This window comes from Chaetodon auriga, chromosome 19, assembly GCF_051107435.1.
Source record: "Chaetodon auriga isolate fChaAug3 chromosome 19, fChaAug3.hap1, whole genome shotgun sequence".
In the NCBI taxonomy this organism is placed as follows: Eukaryota; Metazoa; Chordata; class Actinopteri; order Chaetodontiformes; family Chaetodontidae; genus Chaetodon; species Chaetodon auriga.
The window spans coordinates 12,675,505-12,694,150 of NC_135092.1; the positions used below are offsets into that span (position 1 = coordinate 12,675,505).

At 41.7% G+C, this 18,646-nt stretch overlaps 1 protein-coding gene across 1 annotated transcript in view; it reads left to right on the plus strand.

Annotated features, from left to right (window-relative positions):
- lrrc75bb (leucine rich repeat containing 75Bb) overlaps positions 1–17,747 on the plus strand; it is a 30,331-nt gene extending 12,584 nt beyond the window's left edge. The window contains exon 4 of the mRNA XM_076757302.1: positions 15,237–17,747. Coding sequence (XP_076613417.1) covers positions 15,237–15,840 — 604 coding nt within the window. The 3' untranslated portion in view covers positions 15,841–17,747. The remainder of the gene's footprint in view (positions 1–15,236) is intronic.
- Positions 17,748–18,646: the final 899 nt, after the last annotated feature.

Here is an 18,646-nt window from a genome sequence, read left to right on the forward strand (position 1 = left end):
GCTCTGCTCATCCCACTGTCAAAAACAACATCTGGTAGCATTTAACATCATGAGCATGTTTGAAAATACATCATGCAACAGCAATATTCTCAAAGAAAATGAAGCCTCTTGAAATTTTAACATAACAATTTGACCACGTCTTTATCAGTTTCATTATGCAACAGCAATTTGAATGATCAACAAACTGTTATAAAACTAGGTTTATGAGAACGATTGCGTCAAAGAGCGAACTGCAATCTGTCATCCGTGAAGCTCAGCGCCACCCAGGACTAGCCGCCAACTTAGCATAGCTGCTCGCAGTCTCATCAGACCTCACCTCCTGCCTTCTACTTCTCCTTTCAAACAACAGTGACCGAGCCTCAGTGACCTTTCCTCCCACTGCTGAAGGCATGAGTACTCAAACGTGCTTGTGCGATTGTCAAACAACATCATTATATCACATGGCTGCTAGCCAGAACACCATTGCACGGAAACGGCTGCAGCCAAACCTTTCAGCAAAGGACGACTGGACCCCAATGGAATAAACGGCATGGAGGAACTGACCTTAACCTCAAGATTACAATAAGATCAATATGTAAAATACTGGAAAAAATAGACTACATATTGTATATGTCAATGGAAGACCTATTCCTTTACAAGTACACTGCTTCCCGTGTCAACCCATTCTTGGTGTTCAACCCTGCGTCCGGCTTTCCATCCAGTCAGATGGACGACATCTCTCAAGCTCTTTACATTCTTCATACAAATATTTCCACCGAGTCATGTGCATAGCTGAACGCAATGCCATGAATGTTTCACACTCTCTTCGACAGCAGGCTTTTTTGTGTCCAAGTATTAAAGCGTTTGCCAACACTATGTATGAACTAGTTTACTGAGGCTTCAAGAATCCAAATGTGACACTAGACAGTGTTTCCCAAGGTCTGTGTTTCAGCTGTTGCCCAAACATGCAGGTTTGCACTCAATATGTATCAGATTCTGACTTCGCTCGAGATTCTGCTCTTCTTCATCATTCAAGTTTGGAGTCACACCGTCTAATAATCTTGCTCCAACACAAAGGAAAGCAAATATTTGCCTTGTGCTTGCTCACATTTTCAAATTCCATGATGCTGGCGAGCAGTACGAGGCTGCTAGAGTAGCAATAGCTAAACACCTACAGGCCATTGCCCACCCTCCACAACCACCTGTGACCCACATCATGATGCTTATGAATTTGTCTCTTCTCCTTTATCACCAGTGTTGGAATGTCCTTCCCACTTCAACAAGATAATCCCCTTTACTCACATGCTAAAAAACTCATTTCCTCAAGTGGCACCTCACATCATCCTCTCACTTCTGAATCATACCCTGGAAAGCATTAGCCAGTGAAAAGCCGTCTAGGCATCTAGGCTGGAACTATATTTGGTGGAGCTGTATAAGTTTTTAGACATCTGTGTAATAGTCTGGATGCTTATGACCACTTTTTCAACTGAATTTCATCGACTGTATTTCTAGTCCAGATTCCTCGACGGCTTTTCACCAGCTAATCACCAAAGAAGTGCACAGTGGGATTCTCTCTCCAGCTTCTCTCTGCTCTGCTCAGACTAATTTGCTCTAATCTTTAAAGAAATCCCCTCTACCTCTCTTCCTCGTTGTTATTTTGAGCCCTTCTCCCTTACAAGATCCCTCCAGGGCCACAGCAATATTGTAAAGGCACTACACCTTCTGCCTTCGCAATCCTCACTATTGTATGTGTTGTTGATATATGAATTACTGCCCGATCATTTAAGGTCATGTCTTCAATGATGTAATTTAAAATCTATCCCTAAAACTGATCCCTTTGATGCTTGTTTGACTTTCGATTGATATTTCATACGTACATAAACATTAAGGATCCAATTTTGATGGGAGGCGGTGAAACTGTTATTTTCGATTACATAATATTCTCAAGATTTCTGACTTGCACAACAAACCAGCAAAACTTCAGAAATAGCCGTGAGCCGAAAGACAAAAATGGTGTGGGAGAGATTTACAGGTATGTGTGGCAGGGTCGGCCTCTTGGTTGGTCTAGACTAAAATATCTCAACAACTGCTGAATGCATTGCCATGAAATTGTGTACAGTCATTCATGGTTCTCACATCATGTATTACACAGGTGTGATTCTCTGACTTCACCACCTACTGCCACCATGAGGTTGTCATCTACTTAAAGGATGGGGAACCTTTTTCCTGTCAAGGGTCACTCCAATTTTTTTTAAGCATCCTTAAAGAGCTGTACTAAATTATTGAACACATATATTGCACTAACCTCTGAATTGATGGCTGGAACTGGCTTTCTTTGGTGAGGCATCTGTCAAAGGACAGTACTGACGGTCCTGCTGAAGCTGGTTTTTCAGGTCTGGGTCAATCAGCCTTGTGGAACTTTTTTTTTTGTAAGAGACAGTTTTGAAAAGAGCTGCTTGCCGCAGGAGGTTGTCCCAGGCAGAGATGGAAACTTCAGAGCGTGTCTCCTCAGAATGGGGAAATCCTCTGGAAGACATACGGTTTATAGAACTCGAGCAGAGGGAGGTTGTTGTACCTGCTGTAGCTGTGAGCTCGTCATTGCATTGCTTTGCAGCTCAACGATTTTGTGTTGCAGGTTGTCAGGCATCAGCTGACTTCACAATGAATAGCAAATATGTTCAGTTCCTTTTGTTTACTTTTCTTGTCCTTAAACCTCTCACCAACTGCCTGAAGGAAAATGAAAATGAACAGTGTTACCTCCTTCCCGTTTCACTTGTCACAGCTTTAATTGGACTTCAAATGATTTCTCATTTGACAGCAGAGAGCTGAGAAGCTGCTGGAACTTGAAGTTCAGCTCTGAGAGGTACTTGGTAATGTCCACCATGAAGGCCAAATCAGTGATGTTAGCAGCAACAAGACTCTTCTTCACAAATACTCCTTCTGAATGAAGCTTCAGCTCCTTAGCTATTAGCTCAGTCACCATAAAACGTGCCTGAATAACAGGTGAGAATGTGGTCTTGTGAAAGCTGCTTGTTTGGCATTTAAACTCCACCGAAGAGCGTTAACTTCATCTAAGAGTGTTTGTCCTTGCAGCTCATCTAGTTTAGCATGCTTTAGAGCTGTAATGATGCAGGAGGTTAGCCTTCTTCATCACTGTGAGCTCATCCCCACAGACTTGGGAACAATGCCTATGGGCAAAACTATTTACTACTTCATGTTATTTTCTTTTATTGCAGAATAAAAGATAATCGCTGTTTTTGTATTTATGAATTTTCTTGCGGGCCAGATCATGGCCAGCCGTTCCCTACCCCGTCTCAAATATCTGCAAACTATTCCTGTCAACCTTAGCTGTGCTTTGTGTTTAGCGCTAATTAGTGAGTGTTAACAGGCTAACTTGCTGAACTAAGATGTTCAACACAATAAACATTATACCCACGAAACAACATGCCAGCATGCTGAAGTTAGCATTTAGCTGCACTGCTGTGCCTAAGCATAGCTTTTTGCATGGCTGCAGACTATCTCTGTAGACTGAGTCTTGTTCAGTGTTTATTTAACCAGGAAGTCTCTTGAAATACATTATCTTGTCTAACAGAGACAAAATCAATAACAAAAAAAACAACAACACATATTTAACATTCACATCTAGTGCAGTGAAATATTAGGTAAGATGTTAGGTTTCAGCAGGATTTGGAGCCAATAGCAGACACGCAGACAGGGTGTAATGGTTAAATAGGTATTTATTGAATGGATAATGAAGGGAGACTCCAGGTACACAGGAAACTCATAGCTGGAACGTCCTGGGAATAGCAGGTGAGGCACGAGGCACTGAGGTGGAGAGCAGTTCAGAGATACGCTGGAGTGCACAGAGCTCAGGTGGCGTGAGTACAGTGTTGAGGGCACGTGGTGGGAGAGGCACAAATGAAACTAGGTGGTGATGGTTGAGGACTAGAGCGGCAGCGTGGTGGCAGAGATGCTGGAGCTGGAGATCGATGCAGGAGAACTCACTGAGCATGAAGAAAAAGAGATCAAGCACTGGTAATCGACACAAGAGAAACAAAAACTAAACATAAACTTATACTCGTTGGCAGCACTAATAAAGTGGCCAAATCTACCGCTAAGCAGTGGAAACAATCTAGCACCGAGTGCACAGTCTTTATGCTGTGCTTGATTGTGACGAGTCCCAGCTGAGCTCCCAAGCCACCTGGAGAACCACGCCCAGCCTCTGCCGAAAAAGGACACACAGGAACCAAAGCACCACACCTCTCCACAGTATACCAGAACATACTAGAGTTTCCCAACCCACCACATGAGAGGCCTGCAAGTGGTCATTTTAAACAGTTCACTTCTGCATGTTGTTGGATCTTTATACGCTGACATTACATTAACCTTTTTTGAGCTGGTTTGAGTCAATATAGCGCAGGCACAATTCTGGATTAACTTTATCCAGAAGAGTTGTTTTTGCCTGCTGATAGTGTTCTGTTATTATTACAGTGGGCTTATGGGATCAAAATAACTCCTTGTTTGGGTGGTTTTCTACCCATGGGCACCATGTTAAGTTAAACCATTAATGCGTCACACTGGATCAACTTTTGAATAAGTGATTTTTACTGTGTACCACTGGCTCATGGTATTTCCTGCAGTTCAGTATGTTCTTGTCTTGAGGTGATGCCCCAATAGTAATAATAAAAAGTTGTCACCTATAATCTGATTACACCTGCTCTCTGTCACGCTGCTGCTGTGCCATGTTGGAAAAAATGAAGTAGATAAATCTTCCTTAATGTATTTACTGTACCTGTGGCATCCGTACACTGAGCCATGTGTCATCTGCCTTTAACAAGTGTATGACCTATTTCTGGAGTCGAGTCACCCCCCTGAGGTGTGCACTGGAAGGCCGAACAGGCTCTGACTCAGCAGGCCTGACCTTTGACTAACCCACAAGGTCGAGTCCTAAGGCGAGTGCAACAATCTGACAACCCGGGGAAGGAATATGTGAAAAATATGAATTTGTGTTTTTCACAGCACAATCACAGATGTCTGCTTTTTGAAGTGTCTTTGCTTTCTCTGCTTATATTTCCATTCAAAGATGGAGTATCCCACTTGACTGCACGCTGCACTCAGTGTGCTCAATCTGTTTGCTGTTTGACCTCCACTTTTAATAGAGACTTAAAGATCCAGCCACCAACCCTTTGCATGAATAATTGAGGGCTTCCCGCGGTACAGACGGAGATCCTGGAGGATGAGGGGGAGGAGGAAGAGATGCTCAGTATCTATCGCTCCAATCTTCAGGCCACAGGGCCATAATGAAATAATTAGAAAGATTACATGTTGAGCAATAAACACAGGGCTAGAGGTGTATTTAATCTAACAGATATTGAAAAACTTGAGCCAAGCTTCTTTAAGTAGCATCATTGCAAGGCTTCGTTGGTTTTTATCCAGGGATTGAACCTCTGTTAACCTCTCATTGATTGGATTTTAACTGTAAATCTGAGATAAGGCTGCTGCTGCTGCTGCTTGAGAATAACAGAAACAAGATTGTTGTGCTTCTGATGATCTGTGGGTCTCATTCCTTTCAGGCTGATACAGATCGCTCCCCATGATCAAGCCCCCTCGGTCTGTGTTTGGAGCCCTGCATTTCAATGCTGATTTCATAACTGTGCCTTGACATAGTATGGCAGACACAGGCGTACTCCTCCATGATATACAGTTATGTAATGTAAACTGTTTTCTATGTGTTCTGTCGCAGTATCCTTTTCTTCTAAGCGTCTAGTTTGTCACATCGAATCAAATCATGGGTGAATTTATAGCTCACCCATAGAGTACATTTTGCATTTTACACGCTGCACAGTTGCATTATGGTACATTCTGTACCAAGAGGTTTTATAATCATTGGCACAGCAGAAACATGTTTTTATTTTTGGTGGGAGGTCACATATTATCTGAAGTAATCCATGTCACATCCATGCTGGGCTGTGTTATTTCTGGTGGAAACTGATCTTTATAAAAGACATGAGGACATTTCCTTTCCTCTTTCTTTTTGCAGTGTACAGTATATCATATATGCGCTCCTGCTTTGCTCCCCATCTCACTTTTTTGCATGTTGCATTGGAAAACGTCACTCCTGTGTTCATGCTGTTTGACGTGTTTTCCAGCATTCGTGTTCAAAGAGCCCATGAGACCTGTATGATGGAGAGTCTCATAGCTGAGAAAGATTTACTGCACTTGGCCGTGTAAGCCTTTCTCTGTGCTAAATAACTGCTGCTTCACAACTGTACACAAGACTGATGAGAATCATGGTGCTGTATCTTAAAGGGTTTGACTTAGCTGTTTGCACGTTAAAGCATTTGTGGGATCTGGCTCATTTCTATAATGATTTGTGTCTTTCTGTGGCAGATTCCCATTATTTTCTTTTCTTTTTAAGAGCACATATGCTGTTCCCAATGCTGCTTTCAGTTTACTCTGCACTGACATCAGCATTACTACTTTCCCCTAAACTTGGACTGCAAAATTTCCAAGAACCAAGTGACTGATCAGAGGTGTCAAAACGTTGCACGGCCCGGAGCTGTTCCATTGATGACGTACAATAGAGGAAGCCTTAATCAGCCCATTCGCTAAATGTTTCACTGAAATTTAATCCAAATCTAAATGAGCTTTGGGGCTATTTTTTCCTTCCCAGAAAATGTGCCATTATCCTCATGAAACTGGAGGACACTGGATGGTGCACGCAATCACCGCTTTCATGTTTCCCACTACATTTTCTGCAGAAGCGTGGTATCAGTGTGACAGTTGCATTGAGGCAAATTTAACTACATTTTTTGCTCAGAGTGACTCGAAAGGATTCTCATTAACATGGGCTAAACTGTTCCAAAGCAGAAGAGTCACATATTTGATGCTAAAACTGAGTTGAACAAACTGGTTCAGGAAATGTTCATCGCTGTAGACCGCAGTCACAGGCCTGAAGGCACATTCAGATAAACGACGAAAAAGCAGAAATAAAGATGCAGTCTTTCACCAGCTGCTCACTTTTCAAGGAGGAGTTTGTACATTAGACCCTCGTGGGCTCTCCCACGGCTGAGCTAGACTACCACGCATGTATTGTACAGATGCCTGGAGGCAAAACAGCTTAGATCGATCTGAGGAATAAACAGGTCAAGACCAAAGCGTTGATGAAGCAGACATTGATCTGACCAATCCCACGGGTCTGTGAAACAGCATCCGCATCCAGTGTTTCTCAAGTGCTTTTATTTTGTTCCTCTGAAATGAGTCAAGTGTCTCTGCTGCTTATCAGGAAAGATATTTTAATTTGTATTACAGAGTTTGTCCTCCCAGCTGAGATACTGTTGAATATATTTCATATGCAATATGGGCCATATATTCCACAACCAGACCAGCAAGAAAGAAATATTTTCTCACCCATGACTATCACTGGCATCACTTTCGAGTAAGGCTTAATTAAACAATAATTTGGAAGTTGTAAATATTTTATTCGTGGTTAATAAAGCAGTCTTTTAAATATCAGTATCCCAAGCCAAGAACAGGGCTGACTTATGGCTTGCCAGGTTGATGTACATCCTCCTCTAGCATTACATTTCTTAACTTTAACTTGCTTTGTCTTTCTAGCTAGCTGCCTCACTCATCTATAAAACACTGAAGGAATATTTTGGGAAACTTATTGAGAAACTTTTTAGAGTGCGGAACTGGAAACAGGGGGAAACAGCTAGCCTGGTTGTGTCCAAAGGTAACAAAATCCACCAAACAGCACCTTGATCTTCTCATTTAACTCTTGGCAAAAAAACGAAGAGAAATTCCCAAAATGCACAACTAACCTTAAACTTGCTTTGTATTTCATGTGGTTGTTAGTTGGTTTGTTACTGATGTATAAAGTATTAACACGCAATTTATAAGTGCTAATACAGCTATTAGTAACAGCTTGCAAACCCTTTATAAAGTGTGTCTTATTACCAAATCATCTAACTGCGACTTCAGTAGTTCCAGTGAAGTCTGTGATTAAGTGATTATACCACAGTGCTGAAAACGATTGTGAGTGCTCATGCAATAAAAAAGAGGTCAAACAGTTAAATATGTCTATTTTACCAAACCAGATGGAATTATAACACCCATTGTTAAATTAAATCCCACAGTAAATGAACACGAGAAAAAAAAAAGTATAACCTCTAACACTCCCCTTGTCTCTTGATGTATTACTGATTTATGAGAGTAAATGAGGGGAAACATGTATTCTGTGTGGGAGGACAGATTACACGTTTCTCCTGCCATTTGCTTTAACTTTCACCCTGGTGGCAGAATAAGGATTGTATGGTTCTCCTTGTCAAAATGTCAGTATGTTTTAACCTACAGGAACGCACATGCTGGCTCGACCCTGTCAGACGTTTTTAAAATGTTCACCTCTCCAGCCCTCCATCTCTCTCAGGTTGGGAGTAGGAGGAGTGTTTGGTTGCATTCAAGTGGAAATTTATTAGCAGAATGGCAAAGCAGGGAAGCTGCAGACTAGCTCTGATGATGAGCACTTAACTCTCACTGAGTGGAGACTAACTTGACAGTGAGTGGCACCAGACATGGGTTAGAAAAAGAGTGAATATAGAAATCAATGGACGTGCCATGACCTTTAATGGAGAGGCTTCCATCTTGTCTGAAGATGTATAGCACAAAAGGATTACGATGGAACAATGTAATAATAATAATAATAATAATAATAATAATAATAATAATAATAATAATAATAATAATAATATACCTTCATTTGTTATCACCTCAGTTACAAAGAGTATGACAGAAAAGGAAGAAAGACCAATTAATTCAGAAATGGTTATAAGAAGTTTTAGCAGAGATTTAGAGATAGGAAGAATTTCCTTTTGTTTTAGATCGGTGACTGCTAGCAGAGTTTTATTGTAGGATTTGAGGTTAAATGCAGGTTAAAAGTAATAAGGGAAACCTTAAAATCAACTGGGAGCCAATGCAAATAGGCTAAAATTGCAGTAATCTGATGTCTTTTGTCTGCTCCCATTAAGAGTCAGGCTGAAGCGTTGTGTATAAGGCAGATAAACAGATCCATTCTGAAAAGGATGAAAGCTTGTCATCGAATGATAAAAACAATCCAATTTTAGAAACAATATAAAGATGGTAAAAGGTAAAAATGGAGGTTACGTACTACTTATCATGATGATCAGTTCGATTAAAGTCAAAAATAAATCCCAAATGTCTGACACCTTATATTAAGGGAGGGTGCCAGGTTGCCAGATTTATTATTAAATCCAGATGGGTTTAATGACCCAAAAATGATTATTTCTGATGTTTCTTCCTTGAGTTGGAACATGTCAGTCATTTTACAGAAACATAGAGAAGCCTGTCATCAGCATAGCAAAGAAAAGAAATGTTACGGTTATGTATTATTCCACTAAGAGGATGTGGCTACAAATAGAAGAGGACCTAGGACAGAGCCTTGAGGTACACCGCGGTTCAGAGGGGCAGTAGATGACTTTGCTTTTACATCAATTGTATAACAGTCAGTACTTTTTTTAATATATTTTAAGTAAGCTTTCCTGATTATATGTATATGCTTCTACTTAAGTAATATATTCAATCAAGGGCTTTAACTTGTAACAGTATTGTTAGTGTGTGGTATTGGTACTTTTACTTCAGTAAAGGAACTGGGTACTTCCTTAACACTGTTCAAAGATATGATGTTGACTCATGTGAGCAGTTAATGTGTTTGTACACGGAACAGAAGTTCTTTGACAGAAGTGGAAGTTTGTCTGTACAGTATTCTCTCTACAGTATACAACTGTGTATGTTTAGATGGTACATACTGGGGGAAACAATAGTGCAAAGAGCCACAGTTTTGTGTGGAGGTGTTACAGTAGTCGCTGGGCAGCTGAGGCTGTCTAAGTAAATGTCAACACTGGCAGCCTCTGAGACAGATCAAACCACTGTAGGCTTCTTATCCACTGCAGTTTAGGTTCAGATTGAATCGCAGATTCTTCGAAAGTGTATCTCTCAGAACACCGTTTCTAAAACGAAGAGTTAAAAGAAATCTTGTTTTGCTCTGACCTTTTCTGTAAGCCCGGTCTCTTTTGCCTGCACTCCATTTCAACATCACAAACCCCAGATGTTTTAGTTCCTACCTCTGGGGTTTACATAACAGTAGAGCAGCAAGGACTCTTGTACAGTGTGTAAAAGTTAACAACATCCCTGAGGAAAGACATGCTACGAAAAGCAATTAGACAGTCTGCCTGAACCCACATTTAAGCAGCCAATAGTTTGACACATGAGAGTCAGCTCTTATTAGATTCCTGCACTGTTGTATCAGTTGCTCCTGAGGATGTCAATAAATGGATCTCCCTCAGTTGTTTGCTTTTAAATGAGTCCCGATGCAGGGGACGCTCTTGTTTCGCTTCGTGTTTATGCGGGTACACCATCCTTTGAAGTTGTTTCTGTCTCAACTGGTCCAAGAGGATATGCACCACTGCCTACGAGCATGGCAGCCACATCAGAGGGAGAGAGATGAGACGTTTTGTTGTTTATGTTGTTATCATTTCATGGTGATGGACTATACTGTACACTGTGGTTTTAGAAATGCTAACTGTGCTCCTGCGCCTGTGGCCAGCCGAGCAGCCTGTGGGTGGAACTGTGCCCATGGAGCCCGGAGACAGCAGATTTGGAAGGAAGCATGAAGTCGTCTTTACTCTGTCTCATTAAAAACATATTAGCCCACCCTCTCCCTGCACAGCCCACTCAGCTACAGTACCTTTCCCTGCCTGTCTGCGTCTCATGGAAGAGCTCCTCTTACACAACCATAGGCACACAGGTGAGAGAGGAGGGCTCCAGCAGAGGTTAGAAAACCCACCTATAAATAAGTCCAGAAGAACAAAAGTCAATGCTCATAATCACGTTCATTACAGTGAAGTGCAGAAGCTGCACAGTGGTACAGTAAACCTTCTGAAGTCACAGGAGCGGTCGCGAAGCTGCAGCTGCACTCAGACTTTCCTGACATCGTCCAAGCTGCAGTCAATTAGTCAATTATTTGATTATTAATAGAAACTAATTCGTATTTATTCATAATTTTTGTTTCTGCTACTAGGGGTCTCTCAATCAAAACAATGAAAACAAAAGACTAAGTTTTACGATGTTGTGAAGTGGCATGGGATCATAGGAGTTCTTCACTCTTAAACAATCACCATTGCTCATGAAAATCCATTTGAAGTGACTCGGGCAGAAATGTTTTCAGATTAGTTCATGTATTAAAGTTCATTCATTCATTCATCTTCGCTCGTCATTTTTGGACATTTTAATGCGGAAATGTTACATATTGTACTTTTAATCATATACTGGTTTATACTTGCAGGTATGAGGATTTACTGCTTATATCATTGTAAATGTGATATATTTGCAGTTTTGACAAAACCTTTGGCTGATTGACATTTTTTTATTATTTTCTGACTTTGAAGGATTAGATCTGTGGCCCTGAGTCCTTTTATTTATGGCCATGGGGGTTATCATGGGGATGTTGGCTTGTCAGTACAACACTTTGTTCCAGACTGAAATATCTCCAAAAACTATGGGATGGATTGATATGAAATGTTGTCCAGGCATTCATGGTGGTGAGAGAATGAATCACAGTGACTTTAGCGCCACCAGCAAGTCAAAGTTTTCACTTGTCCTGTACATTTTTTAGCATCTGCTCAATGGATTTCCATGACACTTGGTACAGGCTTTCTTTCCCTCAGGATGAATTGTAATAACTTTGGGGATACCTTAGTCCCTGAGTGCATCATCATGTCCAAATTTTAATTACTGAATACCTGCAAAACTAATGACATTCATTAGCCTCAGCTTTACTTTTGTTCAGTGCTAATGAGGAAAATATCAGCATGCTAACACTCCGAACAGAGACAGTGAACGCGGTAGACGTTATACCTGCTAAACATCATCCAAGCGTAATCATTGTATGTTGTGAGCATGCTGATGTTAGCATTTAGCACAAAGCACCAGTGTGCCTCCTTAAAGCCTCACAGAGCTGCTAGCACGGTTGCAGCCCCCTTAGAAAAAGCTCCATACATGTTGCAGCTCAACCACTGATTTCTTTTGTGTCTCAGACTGTTTTACTTGAACATTTTCAAGGGGCCTGAAGAGATAAAATAAAAAAGACAAGAGAAAGGACACAAGAATAAACATAATTATGTGCAGTCAAAATAAGTCTAAGGCTTTTCTATCCTGTTAATCTCACAACCTCTCAGATGCAATACCTTAGGGCTCCCTAGGTTAGAAACCATCAGAATAAACAATTAAATCCATGAGTAGGCGTAGCAGGAGTAAGCAGATGAACTGATAACGAAAACAGTAGTTATTTACAGCCTTACAGTGTTTAACGAATAGTTGAGGGGAGCCCATATAGGCAGCATTTTCACATGAAAAATAATATTGGCATTTTAATCTGTAAAGAATCAATAGAAACTCTGGTGGCTTGACAAGAATTTTAATAAATTTACAAATACGGAAAGCCATTGCAAAAGGAAAAATGAAAGCGGGGATACAGGTGCTTCAGCAGATCAAATTCAGACCAAGAAAGACAGATTATAAGAGAAAAATGAAAAGAGGTGAAGTAATAGAGAGAGCAAGAAAGTGAGAGGCAGTGAGCAAGAGTGAGGAAATGAAGGAGGGGGAGATGAATTATAGCCTGCTCCTGGAATCAATAATCACAGCCATGGTGTGCTACAGATCTTTTTCTTTCCCTTAACCGAGCAGAAAGGGTGACAGATGTAAAGAGTACAGCCAGCCGATTTATAAGGCTCGCAGACAGACCAGAGAGCAGAGAGGGATGCGGGTATAATCCTCGCTGTGCCTGAGGAGGCAGATGGACGAGTAAAGGCAAACAAGACTAAGACGAAGAGAAGATAAACCTTAGGCCAGTTAAACAGAACATTTTTCTCCCGTTTGTCGGATTTTTTAAACAAAGTCTCCCACGCTTCCACCTCATTATCATTTGTTTGGCAGATGTCTTCCCCCTGACTTCTTCCAAGTCTCCATGCCAGTGAAAACAAAGCGAGCCTAATGCGCTGCAGCAGGCTCTGTCTTACTCTCCAGTTCTACATGCCTGCATGCAGCTTCCCTATAGCTCTCCTATGCATATTTAACCACAGTCTGGTATAGAGAGAACATTTTGTTTCAGAGGCAGTGAGGGGTACAGTGATCCAACCTGACAGGCGTGGTACTTATTGTAGTAGTTTTCCTTCAAGATGGATTCACCTCACACCCGTTGTCTAAAGACATTTGGACGGAAATAGATTATCACTTTTACTTTACTTTTAGCCTTCATCACCCTTGTTTCTTGCCCATTTTTGTCCCTTCATGGTGTTCGCCCGCCCATCATCCACGCTTTTGCTCTCCTTTCTGTTCCGCGCAATATCTCAGAAGACATTAATCAAGTTCTGACAAAACTTAACGGACAAGTTCGACATTTTTTGGGACACTTTGCTTTTTTTGCTGAGAGTTAGTGAGATGAGAAGGTAGATACAACTCTTGTTTGTCTGATAGATATAAAGCTATCTCCAGCAGAGGGGTAGCTTTGCATAAATACTGAAAGCAGGGGGATACAGCTAACCTAGCTTTGTCGAAAGGTAACATAATCCAGCTACCAGCACCTCTAAAGCTCAGTAATATAATGCCAACATGTTATATCATATTTTATCCGTACAAAAACCGAAGTTTATAAAGAAGAATTTGCAGATTATGTGTCGAACTATTTCTTTGCAAAGACCAGTTGCCAGGCAACCAGCAGAGACTCCACGGGATTATTAATCCCTAGATTCAAAGTGCCAATTAGTGAGCGTTAGAGGTGCTGGTAGGTGGATTTTGTTACTTTGGACAGAGCCAGAATAGTTTCCTTCCGGTATTGAAGCTAAGACTGTTGGCAGTAGCTTGGTGTTTAAAGGAGAACTCTGTTTCTTGCAGAGTATTATGTGAAAAAGGGAAAAGTCTTTTGTGGCTCAGGTGGGAGATACACAAACTACTAGAGCCTGCTCCTCATTTCTGCTTGAGGCCAGTGACGCTACATTAGCCGCTACTAGAATAACACACCCAGATCTCCACAGAACTGTCGGTGATGGAGTTGAATTCTGGCTAATGTAGACAGTTTTGATGAGAAAGAAGAAGGCGTTTAACACAAAAGGATGATTTCTCTTGTTCTGCTGCATCAATTGTGGTCCTTTTTTCCGTCATGAGTCCCACAATGCAACAGGGGAGCAATGCTAGGCAGGGCTTGTCATCAAACCCTCAGCAAGAAAGTGAATTTCCCACAATGCCAAACTATATCTTTAAGGTGCCATCACTTCATTTCAGTATTTTCAAACTTGCTGTCGCTACAGATTTTCACTGTCTTCACATTCACTGGCCAGATTATCATGAAGCCTGTGGGAACGATGCATGTCATTGCTACGTTTTGCCTGTTTTTAATTGATACTGATTGGCCACAGCTTGAGAGGTGGGGATCACACCAGTGAGTTCTCGTGTTTTTCAAATTTGCTGATCAGCTCATGTGTCACTCTCAACACTTCGGACACGTGACCTGGTTTTTAAAAATCTAAAGAAAAAAGACGCATCTCCCTCCTGAAATGCCAGTTTTCAGTTATGCTTGTCCCACAGTTGAGACTGCAACCCCAGCTCAGACCAACCATATCTGTTACTAATTGGCCCAGACGGAGGGGCAACATTTTCGTTTTTTGGCCTTGTTCAGTCTGCTTTCCAATCATTAATTTATTTATTTACTGTCTTTGATGGTTGTTTGGTACTTAGCGAGCTGTCTTAGAGATGGCTTTACAGGAAAGAAGTGACACCCGAAGCTGAAAACAGCAGGGGCCGTTCAGTGGGTGACATTCAGCCCAGGAGACAGAATTTGCTGCTTTAGGGACTCAGACTGAGACACATTTAAATGCAAATTCTCTTCTTTACATTATTGATTGCTACACTCCGTACACTCTGGTAGAGTGTAGAGCTGTTTCTTTTTTGCGTACTTTGCAGTTCCCCTGGACTGGTGGGACAGTGTGGCACCCCATTACAGAGCTTTTTGAATCAATAACCTCAGTATCATTAAGCAAAGATCGTTTGTCTTTACACACTGTTGGAAAACCAACTGCCAGAGGCGAAGAATAAGCACAGCTTTGATACTGCCTGCAACAGATGGCCATTTAGTCATCCAACTTGTAAACAAAGTGATAGGCATCTGTTTTGTCTCCTCTTTCAAACAGTCTGAAGACCACCCTGAAGAAGAAATTGTCCGGTGATGTGGTCAACCTGTCAGGCATCCCGCTGTCTGGCCGAGACGTCCACCGCGTGGCCTTCTACCTTCAGAGCGGCAGTGACGCGGTGTCGGCCGTGGACCTGAGCTTCACCGAGCTGCAGGACGAGAGCTTGCGGCTGCTGCTGCCCTACCTCAGCTGCCTGCCGAAACTGTCCATACTCGCCGTCAACGGCAACCGCCTGACAGTGGCGATCCTGAAAGACCTGACAGACGCAGTGAAGGATCCTAAGAAGTTCCCCAGCCTGGCCTGGGTCGACCTGGGCAACAACGTGGATATCTTCACCGTGCCGCAGCCGCTGCTTGTGGCCCTGCGGCGCCGCTTTGGCTTACGCAGCAGCCTCCCCACCATTTATGAGTACAGAGAGGCGCAGGCATTCGGTGGCTACAACCCAAACATGGAGACCTCTGTGGAGGAGCCCAGTCTGTATGAGGAGGGAGATGGAGAGGAGGATGATAGAGAGGAGGAGGAGGACAGGCTGGAGCTTCGAGCCTGGGGCTTTGGAGGAGAAAACATGTCAAAAAATGTGCCAGTGCACTTCTGTGGGAGGTGATCGCCCAGAGCTACTTTCTGTTCGACTGGCCGCCCCTTATATCCATCAGTATCGCCTCGCCCTAAGTTTAGCCTCCTGTGTTAGCAGGTGTCATTGTGGCAGATGCTTGCAGTGACCCACATGTTTCTGAAAATAACTTTGAAATAAGTAACTGTGTTGTGTGTCCCTCTGGATTCTCTGACTACTGAAACTCAGCAGTGTGATGCAGGCAGACTGGCACAGACAGTAAGAATTTATTTATGGATTGATTCAACCTTCATTTATCCAGGAGAAGGTGAACTGAACATGTTTACTGTTTTCCAGTGCTTTGTGTTCCTGAAGTTTTATGCTGTCACACCTTGAAACTTCCTATTATTCACCATTCTGTCCACTGGAGCAACTGGGGGTTAAGTGCCTTGCACAAGGGCACGTCAGTAGTAGTGGCTGAGGAACGGGGGACCATTACTAAATCAGCTGGATTGGCCTCCCTGACAACTTCATCCTTGCTGCCCCATTTCTGTGAAAAGTCTGAGGAAGTCAAAGTTACTAAATAGCCTACTTTGAAAATAGATCAGTTTAATTTCAGCTGACATTTCGGCTCTGTTATCTCAGCTCATCAGAGCTCAGCTGCAGTGAGATAATTTCCTCATAAAATATGCTTCCAGTTTCTTCTGTTGGGACATTTATTCAGCAATTATTTTGAAAGAAATTGTGAATTATGGTAAGTAAATCAAGCATACTGAATCATTTTTAATTTAAATTTCCAGTGGTGATGCTTCAGTAGGTGGTGACATACAGTACTGATGCTGCAGCTGTATGGAGAAAAGCCTCCGCCTGATACAGACGACACACACAGGGTTTGAGCTGCTGATGAACTTATTACTGCCTCTATCAGGCCTCGTTAGGCCCCTTCAGGCACAGATGGTGAGCAGGGGGATCTATTTTTTCTCAGCAAATAGGACTAGCCCCAGATAATTTGGTCCACTGGTGGTTTATGAATGATTCTATTTACGAATCAGCTCATAAGCAACGAGAGAGATGTCCCCTCTGTTTTTAAAGGCACACACTGAAATGACATTGAAAACATAACAAACAGCTCTACTTTTATCTTCTCCTCTGTGGTGCTACAGCGTGCACATAAATCTTTGTTGTGGCATGAATAAACTGCAACGCTTTCTTTTCAACTTTATCTTTTTTTTTAGATGTGTGCTGTAATTGTCATTCTTTTGTATTTTGTTTTTTTAAAGAAATGGGCATGACTGTTTACTGTAGCCCAACATCAGATCCCACAGAGAGCATGTTTACATGTACATTAATATTCTAACTACTTTGAGATTGTTTTTGGGGGTATTTGATGAAGTTTGCCGCATGTGAACACGACTGTACGAGCCCACACGTAGTCCTGCCTACAGATGTTAATGTGGTCTGTTCTCTTTCCATGCTATTATTCAGGAAAATCTGTTTATTTGTGTCTACAGGGATATTAATGAACAGGATGCTTGGTTTGTGTGTGTGTGTGTGTGTGTGTGTGTCTATGAGAGCATAATTAGAGTGTGTGCCTGTGTGCATGAGTGTGTTGTGGACGTGCAGAGTAAATTACTACCTTTGATCGTCGAAATGAAATGTTTACTCATTTGCACTTTAAGGACGAGTCCGTCCCTGAATGCACAAGTGTTGTTTTTATGGGTTGTTGTTGACATAAAAACAACCCACGGAGTCGCCCACATCCTAAAATAACTATTTTATCTCAGCTCCTTCGATTTGATAGATGAACCATCAACCTTCATACAAGTGTCACACAATGCCAGGATAAAATCATTCGTAAATGTGTTTCTTTTCGATGTGGGCTCATTGAATCGTGGCTCACTTTTGAAGTAAAAGTGATGTTTGCCTGCTGTTGCTTCAAAAATAAAGATGATTTGAATAGCATTTGCCTTTTGTGGACTTTTTGGAGTTGAAGTAATGAATCATTTTGCTCAAAATTTGAAAACACCATTATTTTATTATACTATGAATGACAGAGAAGTAAAGCAGCGGTAGACAGCAGATAGAAGTGTGTTTAATTAGGAGAAATCATCATTTTTGTATCATGTAATTTCACTGCTGCATGTAATAAAACTCTAAAAAGATATATGAGTGGATATAAGGTCAAAGCTGATGAAAAAGCAGCGCTCACTTGAATTTTGATTTATTAAAGATGTTATCCTGAGATGAACTGATGAGCTTCGGATAATGTGACCTGTTAAACCTGCATTAAATTAAACGTTTGGCCACTCGGGGGCAGCACAACACTGACATATTAAAGGTGACAGTAGATACAGAGCGTTCATTCATAATGATGTTTCTGCTCATCTGATGAATGTGAGTCCAATTTTTACTCTCCTTTTACCTCCTTTTTGTTCTCCACCAACTCCTGAGGGAAATATCTGACTTCTAAGGTGTTACATGCTCCACTACATTCACAAGTTACTCATAAGCTCATGTTTGGTGCTGGGCAGGTAGGGTACAGTGGGTTTTTAGAGCTTTTTCACAACTTAAACAGGCCAGAAAAACTAAAGCAATGACCTGAAAGAGCTGGAAAGCTTGGAGAGCAATCCTGCCGTTGTTGCGCCAGTAATAATACCACAAAGTTGTCTGTTTCCACTTGAATTTGAAAATGTTAATTGTTGCAGCTTTATAAATAAAGTCTGCATGGATTGCACAGCTTTGTTTAATTCTGCACAGTGTGCAGCTTTAATCAAAAGTATTAAGGGTCATGAGGCAATCGCCATTATGTTTATTACAGCAGGATGTTCTTTATGAAAATAACCTCCATGACTGAAATCTA